Raw genomic sequence first — 13,255 nt, forward strand, 5'->3', positions numbered from 1 at the left:
CCTTAAAAGCATTCTTAAACTTCTGCAGTTCCAGCTTTAAAAAATTGTGAGACTTAGCGGATTTCTGTTGATTTGAGCATTCGTAAAACATCTTTTAGTTTTTAATTGGTCAAAAGAAGATATCTAACTACTGTAGATGTAATTTTAAGCTTGTATAACTTTATTTAACCTCCACTGTTGCTTGGTTTTAACGAGCGATGACAGTTTTTCCACTTCTGTCCTGATCCCTAGATGGTTTATCCTTTGGCACCACTTGTTTTATTGTTTTCTCGTGTTTCATGGATCTTAAACTTCAACCGTTTGAAACCCATTAATACAATACTTTAAAACACTGAGTGCATAAACATAGTCTTTTAGCAAATAAAACACATTTTTATAACTCTGACATGGTGATAGCAAAAGACAAGGAGTCCTGTTAAATGTGCTGAGGACTGTACTTGTCTAGAAACTAACTTACTGTAATCTGCTAATGTCCTCTTTAAAGACTGCTGCTGTTCATTTAGGGTCGGACAATGTTACTGTTCCCTTTTTTGCTGTAAAAGTTAGACATTTTGAAGTTCTTACCTTTAGAGAGAAGCAGCTCATTACCTTCAGAGGAATGTGGAGCAGGGGTGTGTGTGTGTGTGTGTGTGTGTGTGTGTGTGTGTGTGTGTGTGTGTGTGTGTGTGTGTGTGTGTGTGTGTGTGTGTGTGTGTGTGTGTGTGTGTGTGTGTGTGTGTGTGTGCGTGGTGTCCAACTGAAGATAATTAGCTGGCCTGCTGTGCAGTAAAGTATGAGAGAGGCAGTGGCAGGATTTTTGCATGAATTCTTTCAATATGTGTGTGTTTGCGTGCTCTGCCAGCTATTGTTAAGGTTTGCATTTTGGAGAGGTTTGGTGTGTGGGTGTGTGTGCCCAGACAGTATTTTAACATGGCTAGCCGACTTCTTGCAGCCCACAGTTAAACAGTGACTCACAAATTCCTCTCTCTCTCTCTCTATGTCTCTCTTTCTCTCTCTCTCTCTGTCTCCATTTTTTCCAAACAGTGTCTCTGTTTCTTTCTGTCCCTTTTCTCTTTTTTCCACCACTGTCCAGTCCATGGTTTCCTGTCTTTCTTTCTCTTTCATACCACCTCTCTCTTTTTGCTACCTGCAGGTTGGGTGTTGACGATAGCAGGCTTTAGGGCAGAGGTGCTTTTTTTCCCCCTCTCCCCTCTCGTCTCAGCCTGAGCCAGCTCTGAAACTGACTCATTTACCAAGCTCTTACATCTGATTTTTAGTCCTCTCACTGTTTTTTGCTCTTCTGGTTATTATAAAGTTCTGCTTCATTAAAATTAAAAACGTTGGGCAAAATATCAGGAGCTAATTAAGATAAAACGCTCCAGCACAACACCACCACCAACAACAGTGGCCTCCGAAATAAATCTGAATAATCACCTTTTGGAGAACAAAAACTGTCAAAATCAAAGGTTTGCACAAGTAGGATTTATGGCATGGCGATCATATTTTGTTGAACTAGATTTAAATCATTAATGTATCTAATAAAGTTATCGGTTAATGACATTATTATAGAGAAACCTACAGCATTGGTTTAGGTTTTGTAAGGGTTTAGTTGCATCTTGCAACAGAACAAACTAGAGCTTGAATGCAGCCTGAATTCAAGTCAAATTAATAGCAAGGTGTGAGGCACAAAACATAAGCGATTGTTTCTTTATCGTTTGACATTTGGTGTGCAGACCTTTTCCCAACAGAAATTTCTGGATGGTGATGGGTTAATAAGCTGTAACATTTGGGATGTTCCGATCACATTTTGTTGTTCCCAAGACCAAGTCCAGATCCATAAGATCCAATGCGCAAACGTCTCCTGCTGTGACTGCAGCTGAGAGCTCAGGGCTTTGGTACGAGGGAGGGGCCCACGGCAGCAAGGGCTGCTCACTGAGAAGAGTGAAAACTATACAAACCTTCAAGTTAGAATCTACAAAGGTCTTCATTGACACCTTAAAAAAGTCGCGAGATAGGTTGCTAGTTGCTTTATTTGAAAAGAAAAAGTTGCTAGAAGGTACTGAAAAGTTGCTAAACGTAGCAACACACTTGCAACACTAAGCTAAGTTTGCAACGTGGATCTTGGCTCACTCGCTACAACTGCTACTCCAAGTTGAGGGTTACACCTACTCCCCTCTAATTGTTAACGGGGAAACTTACTGATGGACAATAAATATATAATGTGTATAATAATTAATTAAATAATGTAGTTTAGTGACATGAGAATGAAAAAAATCTGATCATTTCCACCTGATTCCTATTATTTGGAAATCACAGGATTGGCCCTGATTCCAAACACGTGATCAAATCAGGGCACCACCATGTAACATAGTTTGATTTCGTAAATATTTCTAATCAACAATAAAGCTTTTCCATGAAGAGGCTATCAGGAAGTAATATCCTTAATATTTCTTCTTTTAACTCTTTCTCATTTAAATACTTGGAGGTTACTAATGTCACTACATTTTCACAGATAGGCCATTGGAGAACATTTCCAGAAGTTGTTTCAGAATTTTTATTTGTTAGTATGGCTGCTGTAGTTCCAAATACGGGTATTTGTACAGTATCGGAGTTAATGCAGGACCAAATAACGTGTAGATGTCGCACTTACAGTACAGTGAGACTACAGTATTGTGTATAGACACCACAAAGAACCAAAGTTTGGTTGTTCGTGAGCGTGAATATAGACTTCTAGAAATTGAAGACTCTTGATTCATGTAGAACATTTTATTTCCTATTAATTTGATTATGGATTGGCAACCTGTCCAGAGTCTTACTGTACCTCTCGCCCAAACAGGGATGGATGGATGGATGGATGGATGGATGGATGGATGGATGGATGGATGGATGGATGGATGGATGGATGGATGGATGGATGGATGGATGGATGGATGGATGGATGGATGGATGGATCAATGATGAATCTGATAACTATAAACATTCACCAACTTTCTCAGTGCAAATTTGAACAGATTCTAAAAACAACTAGCTGGTGAAGTTTATCACATAAAACCAGTTGTGGAAGAGTGGTAAAAGGGTTTAGATTGTGACTCCACTAGGCATCGGGAACCTTTTAGAGGTAAAGTCCATGACCAGAGCTGAGAGGTTTCAATGAGTCGATATGGTATGTTATCTGATTTTTTTTTTTAAGGTCACATTCAATTTTCTGAATTCAAAATAAAGACTTTAGTTTAAATGAGGAAACCTTTCCTTTTGTCACAAGTTTTATACAACACCCACTAACGCCAGGAATGTTGGTTCCCCATTTGAACAGCCCAAATCAAAAGCAATGCTGAAGGTTTCCTGACACACAAACACAAAGGCCCTCTTTAAGGGCCCCCGGGACTTCAAAGAGACGTCTACTGTACCCCAGCAACACCTCCGCACCAGGTGCCGCAGAGATGAGGAAGAGGGGGAAGAGAGGGTGGAAGGCTGGCAATGGAGAAACTTAAGTGAAGTGATGAAGGAGAAGGGACCATGACAATAGAAATATGCGTAGGAGCCAATACAGAAAGTAAAAAGAAGTAAAAAGGGGGGGAGAGAAAAAGGAAGCGTAGATTGTGTGGCATGCAAGTTGAAGACAGGAAGGGAAAGAGAAAAATGCTTCACTGGTTGAATAAAAAAACAACAACAGGCTGACAGAGAGAGAGAGAGAAACAGGCCACAAAGACAGACAGACAAAGTGGCAGACAAGAAGACATGGAGCTGTTTCCACCAAAGACAGGCATGTGGGGGAGGGCAGTAACACTCTGCTGCTAATACCCGCGCTGCTTTGTTGTGAATAACCCCAGTTCCCCTTTTAATGGCGAACTTTTCCTTTAATGATAGCAGTAAAACACACCCGCACACGTAACATAACGCAGTTCCTCTCTGCCTGACAGGAAATGTGGTTCAGAGCGCAACGTGACGAGTCACAATTCAACTTTTACAACTTTAGGCCTCAACGCACACACAGGGACCGAAGTTCAAAAGAAACTCTTTTACTGTAGAATAAAAATGTTTTGTCAGCGACCTATGTGCAACAAAAACACCAGTCTCTGTCTAATTTGGGCGGCTGCAAGTGTTTGAATGAAGTTGTGTGGGAGCTGTCAGTCATGCAGGCATCAGGATGTGCAGTCTGAAGAGAGACTCATACCAGGAGGAAAAAACGTGTTGTTGCAGATTAAATCATTTTCTGTATGCTTTGATCGTCGCCGAAGACGGCGCAATGATTGTACAAAATCTCGGTGATGAATGAACCCTGAAACTGCATGGGTGTTTTTGCTCAGCCAGCTGTGGGATCCATCAACACAGGGAAGTAGAGCTAAATAGAAGAAGCAGCGTCAGTCACTCTTAAGTCACACGTTTCTTCTTTGTGAATTGTGCTGACAAATCTCATCCAAAGATTTTGTCAAAATTTTCCGTTCTGCGGCTGATTTAAATGTACGTACTAGACCAAGATAGATTTTATCACTGTCTTCACGGTGCAGAGCTGAAGGCTGGAGATGTGGCCTGGCGCCGTTGAAAGGTAGAAAACCTGCTCATTAAAGCTGTTTTCACATAGGTACTGCAGCTCTGGGGGTTTCTAGACATTACCCATAGCAACAGTATGTAACAATGCAAATCAGTCAGACTGGGCATTGTGCAAGCCTCGCCCCAAGTCACATCGTTTTGGTTATCCAAACATCCCACAGACACGAAGACGGATAGTTTAACATGCAAATAAAAATGTTTAATTGGAGAGGTGAGGTTTGGGAGCCCGTGTTCATAAGGGCAAATACCAAACTAATTTGACAAATTCAAGAAAAAAGCAAGTGAAAACGTTGCAAACCAAATCATACAATTGCTGTGCACACACTGGAAATGAAAATCTCATGTTGTGTGCCACATGTGTGCAAGGCAAACGTCAGACAGTGTCCAGAACATTGAGTCCAGACATTGTCCAGCTGCCGTTTTTAAGTGAACAAATTTTAATTGCAACATTTGTGCTGAGCTACGTTTCTGTGTTTGAAAGTCTGTATTTAATGCCGCACTGGCTGTTATTGTTCTGCTGCAGTCTGGGACATGGGCTTTTCTGTTATTTATTAGAAAAAAAGACTCCAACAACAAGCTCCATGTACATACAGATAGAGTTCACTGAGGCAAAAATGCTTCAATACTGTGACAAATCATTAGTTGTCTCGACTGAAGAAATCTTAGCTGTTTCTCCAATCTTGATTAAATCAAACTTTTATATGATATATATTGCAAAATATATCAATTGCACTTCAGATTCTGGTTTCGTACAGAAAAAAAGCACTTAATATAAGCATTTTAAATGATATTTAAGAGTTTTGTCCAGAAAAAAACAATCAAAACCGTTCAAGGAATGAAGGATGTACTAATCCTAACCCTAATGTACGTTTAGTGAAACACTTTTAAATGCATGTATGGTATTCAGCCTCCTTGGTTTTTGTTTTAACATAAAAAATGTAAATATCCAAACTGAAAACTGGAATCCACTAGCCGGGAACTTTAAAGGAACAGTGTGAAACAATTTCTGACATCTCGTAATCAGGTTGAAGATAGCAACCATCTCGTATGCCATCTGCACGTTACAAAGCAACAAATTGCTTCTATTAATTACCTGTCAGGGAGAAAATAGGCAGCTTCAGCATCACTCCAAATGCATTTGTTCTTCATCAGCGATTTCCTCGTGGATGGAAAAGCGTTCCTTCACTTTTTGTATTTCATTCTGTGGTTGATTTATGCCTGTAAATGTGTTACGTAACAAGTACAATCCACCATTTCTCAAATGTTTACCCTCAAACTTCTTACATAACAATAGCAGTACTAATTCTTTACACTTTTTACATCCTCATCCGCGTGTCAACAGTACTCTGCATGCATCCGTGTTCAGTGATAATATGGCCTCTTTTTGTCATGCAGAAGACTCCACAGTGCATATAAATGTGTTTTGTGTTCCTGAGGCTGTCATCATAGGACCGGGTACAAGGTGAAGCACATATACGTAATAGATTGAATCAATAAGATGAGAATATTTGCTTGTCTACTGCATATAGGTTATGGTGGGGGTTATGCAACCTAGACAGGTTAACATGCATAGTATAGCTCCATGGCTATAAATCTGTGTATATAAAGACCCTTCACCTCTGGAAATAGCCAGGATGAAAGCCTCTTAAAGGGCACATCATTCTTAAACAGAGGAACCAGAGCAGCTCTGGCGGGCTGAGCACATGTGGTACCAACATCAGTCTGCTGTGCAGGCTGGTATAATGGATCCATCATGTCCTTTTTTATCCTCAGGTTGGTTCTGCTGCGTGTTAATGAAAGAAAAGGTTGGGTCTCCCAGCGCAGTACACTTGGAAATTACCACGTGCACTTGAGTTTCATGTTTTATATCACTACATCACAGGAGATTTTATTAGATGTTTATGGTACACTTTCCATCTGCAGACAAAAGCAAGACGCTGAAGGGTTTTTGTGGGTTTTTTTTTTATCCATCTCTTTCTCAAAACTCCTGGCAAAGAAACACATTTGAAATATTTAAATGTCTTTTGCGATTGTAAGTGCAAAAGTGTCACAGTCTTGTTACTTATAACAAGAGCAAATGAAGTGTTAAATTTTAAATATTGCGTGGTAGTAAGATCATAGTAACTACTACATCATGAGGGAACTGTAGCCTTTTTAATTCACATCTGAGCTTTTAGTGACCTATGGTGATATTTTTCTTTGCAAGTTACCTCATTGTCCATGAAAAGATTGGTAGCGCTACGGCTCTTTTCATACAATGCAAAGTGCACTTAAAGTGTTGGCAACAGGGTGATAAATCTCCGACTACACCACGCAGAACACGCTGCAGCAAAACCCCTGAGCTTAATTCAGTCTCCGCTCCGTCTCTATTCCAAAATGCTAATTGCGATTACGCCTTATGTAATAATAGATGCAATTTGTATTCTCCTCATAGTTCGTTTGGGGAATTGTTTTCTTAAAGAAACAAAAAGTTGCAGTGTTTTATAATGAGGAGAACCTGTGCTTCACTGGAGGCCCGCACCAGATGCAAACAGCGAGAGCAGCAAGGTGACCTCGCATGACGACCCTTCATCCTGCTGATGTGCCCTCCAGCAAGACACCAACTCCCGAGTAGCTCCGTCCGTGGTGCTCGGGAACAGAGGCCGACCTCTGACCTCTTTGAGGAGGGTAGCGAACAAAGAGATTCTCCCAGCGGGGATTAATAAAGTATCACATTATCATTTGAATGCAGTCGATTGTATCTGCGCCGGTCTACATTTCAGCCTGTAGATCTTTCACTAGCAACGCGTTATATGACCTCGTCTCCTGTATCTGTCGGGAAAAGGTCTGCACACCAAATGTCAAACGATAAAGAAACAATCGCTTAGGTTTTGTGCCTCACACCTTGCTATTAATTTGAGATGAATTCAGGCTGCATTCAAGCTGGAGTTTGTTCTGTTGCAAGATGCAACTAAACCCTTACAAAACCTAAACCAATACGGTAGTAAAGGCAAGATATATACCCAATATTACGTGATAACTCTCTTAAATGTTGTAGTATGAAATGCTATGTCATTTGTGCCTTTTTCTTTTTTTTTTCATACCGTAAGATAATGTGTTACAGACATGTCTCTGAGACCTCCGTGTGCACTCGTTGCAGTGCTATTGCACAAGACGAAAGGCCAGCTAAAGAAAACTTAAGAAACAGCCAACACTGACAGTCTCTGTGTGTGCTTCTTTTTTCTCTGTCCCTGTAGTCAACAATCCCTCTTGCTGGCCTTTATCCTCAAATCCCCATGGACAGAGAGTCAGGAGGGAGAGAATGCTTAAATGCTTTGAATGATAGTGTGGAATGCTAAAAGGAAGTGTGTGTGTGTGTTTGTGTGTTTGTGTGTGTGTGTGGTGGGGAATGGCATGGGGTGGTGTGTGTGTGTGTGTGTGTGTGTGTGTGTGTGTGTGTGTGTGTGTGTGTGTGTGTGTGTGTGTGTGTGTGTGTGTGTGTGTGTGTGTGTGTGTGTGTGTGTTGGTGGGGGGGGTTCCTCCTGCCTGGTCTAGGATCTGGCATGCGTGACTGAACAAGAGGAGAAAAAGGGGAAGAGAAAAAAACCACCAAAACCTGCCTTCCTAACTTCTAATGATGGACAATGGATAGTGACTGGCCTGACAAGCCTCATGTGTCTGCGCGTGTGTGTGTGTGTGTGTGTGTGTGTGTGTATGCTGCGTCACTTCACACACAGGACACGTTCTGATGGAAAGCAGAAAGAGGGAAATGTGCCCTGACTAACTTCTAGATCTCATTACCCTGCACATGAAGTTGCACAGATGCAGCTCTGCCACATGTGAAATAACGCTAAAAAAAAAAAAAAAACTGCCAAAACCTTTATGAAATCCACTGAAATTAAGCTGGAAAACTTAGTTTTCTTTTTTTTTTTGGAAACCTGGAAACTTGAATCTGAAACTCAACATGCCCTCCCAGTTTAGCTTTACACCCTTTTGGTCGCATTTGAGGATAAAGGAGAGACGATGATTAAAAAAATCAGCAGGGTAGAACAGTTTGCTATAATAAATGCCAGAGTGATAATTAATTGTGCAGGCACAGCAGCCAAATCAAGACAGCAAGCATCCATTTTGAGTCTCCTCATAAATAATAAAACAACAAAAGGGATTTTTTTCTTTTTTTTTCCTTTCCAGCCCCTTTGAAAAGCAAGACTGGACTGATCAGAGACAATAGTCGCAAATGTGTGGGCTGCTATTAGAAGTAATAGATTTAAATGAAAGAGTGCATTTAATAAACCATTTGAACATTAAATAGATTATTGTGGAACTGTTTTGTTTTACAGACACTGAAATATTTCGGTGACAATCAAGTGCGACACCTACACACAAAGTAACCCACACTGCTCATTTGTTCATTATATAAATATCTTTAATTGTTTTAACCGTAAGAATATAAAACAATTTAATTTGGGATTCTGCATTTTCTTCTTTACAAACACATAATATACAGTACATCTTTTTCTTTTCTTTTTTTTTTTTTACTGTCAAACACACACAGCTTTTTCAGCAGGACGCACATCCGTATATTCATTTTCTAGCAGGTCATTGCATTACATTAAAAGGCGCACACACTGGCGTCAGTGTGCGCGTGTGCATGTGTGTACAGCCTAAATGTATGTGTTTGTGTGTGCGTGCGCGCGAGTGAAAGGACAGAGAGATGAGGAGTGAGCAAGGAATAGACGCATTTCTGTAACCCGAGATGGAGGAGAGAAAAAGAAAAAGAGATCGATTGCTTTTTATTCTAAGCATGTCTCTAAACGGATCCAGGGGTATTTTTATTCAGAGAAGAAGACGGGGTGAAGGATGGGGAGGAAAAGGGGGGAAAAGACACAAAAAAACCAGACCTCCTCACTCTGCACCGGTGGGAGCAACATGAATATGAATGTGTCAGTATTAATGTGGGAAAATAAAACCATGAGGCAAACCCTGATTTGCTTGGATCAATAAAGGGTAAGACATAGAAATCACTTCAATTTGAAGTACTCTGAACATTCACTGATATTTATCTCCATCAGCATCCTTTACAAAAATACCTACAGCCTAATAATCCTATAAGGACAAACAATTTGTTAAATAACAGCGTGATCATTTCTTTTTCATGTGCTATAACATTCCTCTATATCTCTGTCTTTATAGAATCACTATTAGGTATTTCTGCCGGGGTTCACGCATAATCTTGTTTCCTGTAAATTGGTCAAAAGGGCATTAAAGTTGGACTTTATCCCTTAAAGAATGACGGAAACAATATAAGAAAAGCTTTTGCACACTAGTGGGATACATGAATTTTGCATAAAGTGATGTCCTCTCGTAATCTGACTGGATTTCGCAGCTCTTTCTGGTGAATTCTCGCCGTTTACGGGGCTCGATTAACAACGGTAGTTAGATTGTGTACTGGTCTCCTTTTTCTGACTCTGCTCATGGAAGTGGGAGGGAGGGAGGGATGGGGGAGGGGGCAGACACAGTCCCTTTAGGCACATTTTCTCCCACTCACTCATTCTCTGCTTTTTTTTCTCTTTTTTCTTTTTTAATTCTCTTAACAGTATACACCCTTTGAAAATAACCACATAGGAGGTAGCCAAATGTTTGTTGTTTTTTTTTCTTCTTTTCTCTTTTAGGCGTGATGGCTGTAGCGGAGATTTGTGTTAAATCCAAAATCATTGCAAAAATAAAAGTCTCTTAAGTCTTACAACCTCTGTTTGTTTTGAATACAAAAGGAATTGAATGGATGCAAGTTTGACTCCCAGATATTTCTAGAAAACAAGTGTCCAGAGGTGAAGTTATCTGCTCAGAAGATGACACTTGATTGGAAAAACATTAAGCTTGTTTGCTCTAAAGTTATTCCAGTACAAGACTTAAGACTTAAATTGGGATTAGAACATTTGTTAACAGGATTTCTTTTCTTTTTTATGGACTCAAATGCTTTAATTGCTTTCTACCAGGCAGAATATTAAATCATACCAAACACTAATTTAAATCCTGCAAGGCCAATGGAAAGAGAGAGAAATAAAACACTTGAACAGAACATTCTGGTCACATGAAGGAGGCTCACTTCATACAGGAGGGAGAAAGAGGGCTTTCTTTCTTTTTAAATATGAAAACTCCCTGCTCTTTCATTCCCACTCCTCTGGCTTTTGTGCTCTCCCTCCATCCAAAAAAAAAGAAGAAAAACAAAACACACACACACACGCATTCACACACAAAAACAGGCATTTCCAATCACCTCACTTTCTCACTCTCTGTCATCTGCCAAAGTCCCAGGTTCAACACTTTAAGGCAGGGGAGCTGTGTGATCCTCTCCAGTCCCCTCTTGGTGATCTTGGTACATCCATACAGGTCGATGCCCACCAGCTGGGTCAGGTGGTCGGCTATGAGCTCCAGCCCTTTGTCCGTGATGCGCACACACTGTCCAATGTTCAGGGTCCTCAGCTCGTGCATCTGCCTCACCATCCGGTTTATCCCGTCGTCGGAGATGTGACAGGAGCAGAGGGAGAGGGACTTGAGCTGGTACAGACCCTGGGCGATGTACGCCAGGGTCTGGTCCCCGATCTTGTCACAGAAGGACACGTCAAGCCCGGAGAGCCTGAGGGTGCCCATGGCGAGGTGCATGGTCCCCGTGTCGCTGATGTTGTCACAGGAGCGGAGGTTGAGGCTCCACAGGGAGGTCATGTGGGAGAGGTGGATCATCCCGGCGTCTGAGATCCCCCCGCAGAAGCTCAGGTTCAGCACTCGCAGCTTGGTCAGCCCCTTGGAAATGTGTTTGAGTGACAGATCTGTCAGTTTCTGACAGTCTTGGAGAGTCAGATACTCCAGGCTCAGGCAGCCCTCTGCCGCGCTACGGGTCATGCCCGCCAAATGTCCAATCCCCACATCTGAGACATGCCTGCAGGACCTCAGATTAAGGCTCTTCAGTCTGTGGAGGCCCCAGGCTATCAACAGAAGCCCAGTGTTGGTGATGTTGCTGCAGCCTCCCAGCTCCAACACCTCCAGATTCTTCAGATACTGAGCGATCCGGCCGAGGCTGGAGTCTGTGATCTGCTTGCACAGACTCAGGTTCAAAACACGAAGTGATGGGATCTCTTGCACGAATGCGTGGCCCAGCCCGTTGTCCGTGAGGTTGTAGCAGCCGGACAGATTGAGGGACTCTATGTTAGGCATTCCCTGGATGACATAGCTGAGGCTGCGGCGCAGGGACAAGATCTGGACCCTCCGGATGCCCCTGGCCTGGAGGCTGGGGAACAAGGAGGGATTTGCCCGGCGGAGGTGCAGCTTGGCCTCCACCCCCCTCCACACCGACTTGTGGTAGGATGCATCCCTCCAAGCGACACACACTTGGGCCACCCTGCCTTTGTCCCTCACGTCCAGATAACTGAAAATCATGGCCAAAATTTCCGGGAAGAGGCACGAAATGTGCGTCTCCATTGTTTTTCAAAACCCAGGCATATAAGAATCAATACTCCAGCACCTCCAAAGCTGAAAAAAGGGGACCCAGTCCAACACCCTCAAGCTCCTGCAATTATGTAAAACTATCAAAAGTCCCCAGTTATCCAAGTCAGCAAGAGAAATAGGAGTTGTGTTTCCCTGCCTCTTTCTTTCCTCTCTACTAAAACTGTGCAAAAATCGATCCAACTCTCTCCAGTCCCACGTGATCCGGTCGGGTTGCGCAGCAGGATTCAAATGTATAAAGAAAAAAGGGGGAAAAAATGTTTATTTCTTCCTCAGCCCTCTCTATCCGCCAAAAGAGCAGAAGAGGGGGCGAAAGGAAGAAGGAGGAGGAGAGGAGGAAAAAGCGTCAATCCTTCCCCCTCTCTCAGACGACGCTTCCTCGTATTATACCCACAGAAAGCCTTCCTCTCGCGGCCAAGCGGGGATCCAGACGGTCGTACATTTCAGGAGGAGAAAGTAAAAACACAACCAGCACTCTTAATGCCGCCTATTTCAAAAAAACGCTCCATGACAGATACGCAGAGACGGAAGAGTTAGGGAGGCTTTTGTACGCAGGGCGAGAGGCAGAGAGGAGCGTCCTGGGCTCAAAGCCTTTGTCTGCTCTTTTCAAACCGACTTGGCAGGAACCCCGGCACTCCGGCTGCTCGGGAGGGGTGCGCGGGATGAATTATGTTAAACTACCGGGGTTTACAATAAAACCAATAAAGAATCATGTTAACATATCACTTTATATAAAAAATACCAAAAACTACGTTTCCATTTATACACATACACATAATGTGGTGAGTTTTTATGATTTTATTTTACCGGGTCACCCCTACCCCCTCCGTGTCACGCAGTTGGTTTGCTCCACCTCAGCTGGAACGGTGCGAACAGTTTCCCTTGGAAACCAACTTCTTACAATTCAGTTCACTTTGGGCTTTAACCCTTTGAGCGGACCACACATGAAACACAGCCACGCCAGCTGGAGAGGCCCTCACGTGTCCGCTAAAACTTGGCCCCGGCCGGCGTTTTTATTTCATTGTATTTTGTTTTACAGTGACATTGTTGCTGTTATTGTTCTTGTTGGAAATGCGAGTAGAGGCTTTTCAAAGCGCAATGAAACAGACTCCAGTGTTCTTTGTCTCAGTCCAACTCTTATCACGCTCTTCTTTCGCCCTCGTTTTACTGTAAAAGTAGGGAATAGGTTTACATCGGTCACTGAAATTATTAACTCTGGCTGAAAAAAGACGAACTAAGAGAAAAA

At 42.3% G+C, this 13,255-nt stretch overlaps 2 protein-coding genes across 2 annotated transcripts in view; one reads left to right on the top strand and one right to left on the bottom strand.

The window, feature by feature from the left end:
* wnt5b (wingless-type MMTV integration site family, member 5b) overlaps positions 1 to 13,255 on the top strand; it is a 92,363-nt gene that overhangs the window by 44,657 nt on the left and 34,451 nt on the right. The gene's annotated exons all lie outside the window — the stretch shown is intronic.
* fbxl14b (F-box and leucine-rich repeat protein 14b) lies at positions 8,914 to 12,590 on the bottom strand. Its single transcript, XM_061714431.1, has one exon. The coding sequence runs from the start codon at positions 11,983 to 11,985 to the stop codon at positions 10,783 to 10,785; it is 1,203 nt and encodes a 400-aa protein (XP_061570415.1). The 5' UTR covers positions 11,986 to 12,590; the 3' UTR covers positions 8,914 to 10,782.

The sequence above is a fragment of the Cololabis saira genome, chromosome 23, assembly GCF_033807715.1.
Source record: "Cololabis saira isolate AMF1-May2022 chromosome 23, fColSai1.1, whole genome shotgun sequence".
Lineage (NCBI taxonomy): Eukaryota > Metazoa > Chordata > Actinopteri > Beloniformes > Belonidae > Cololabis > Cololabis saira.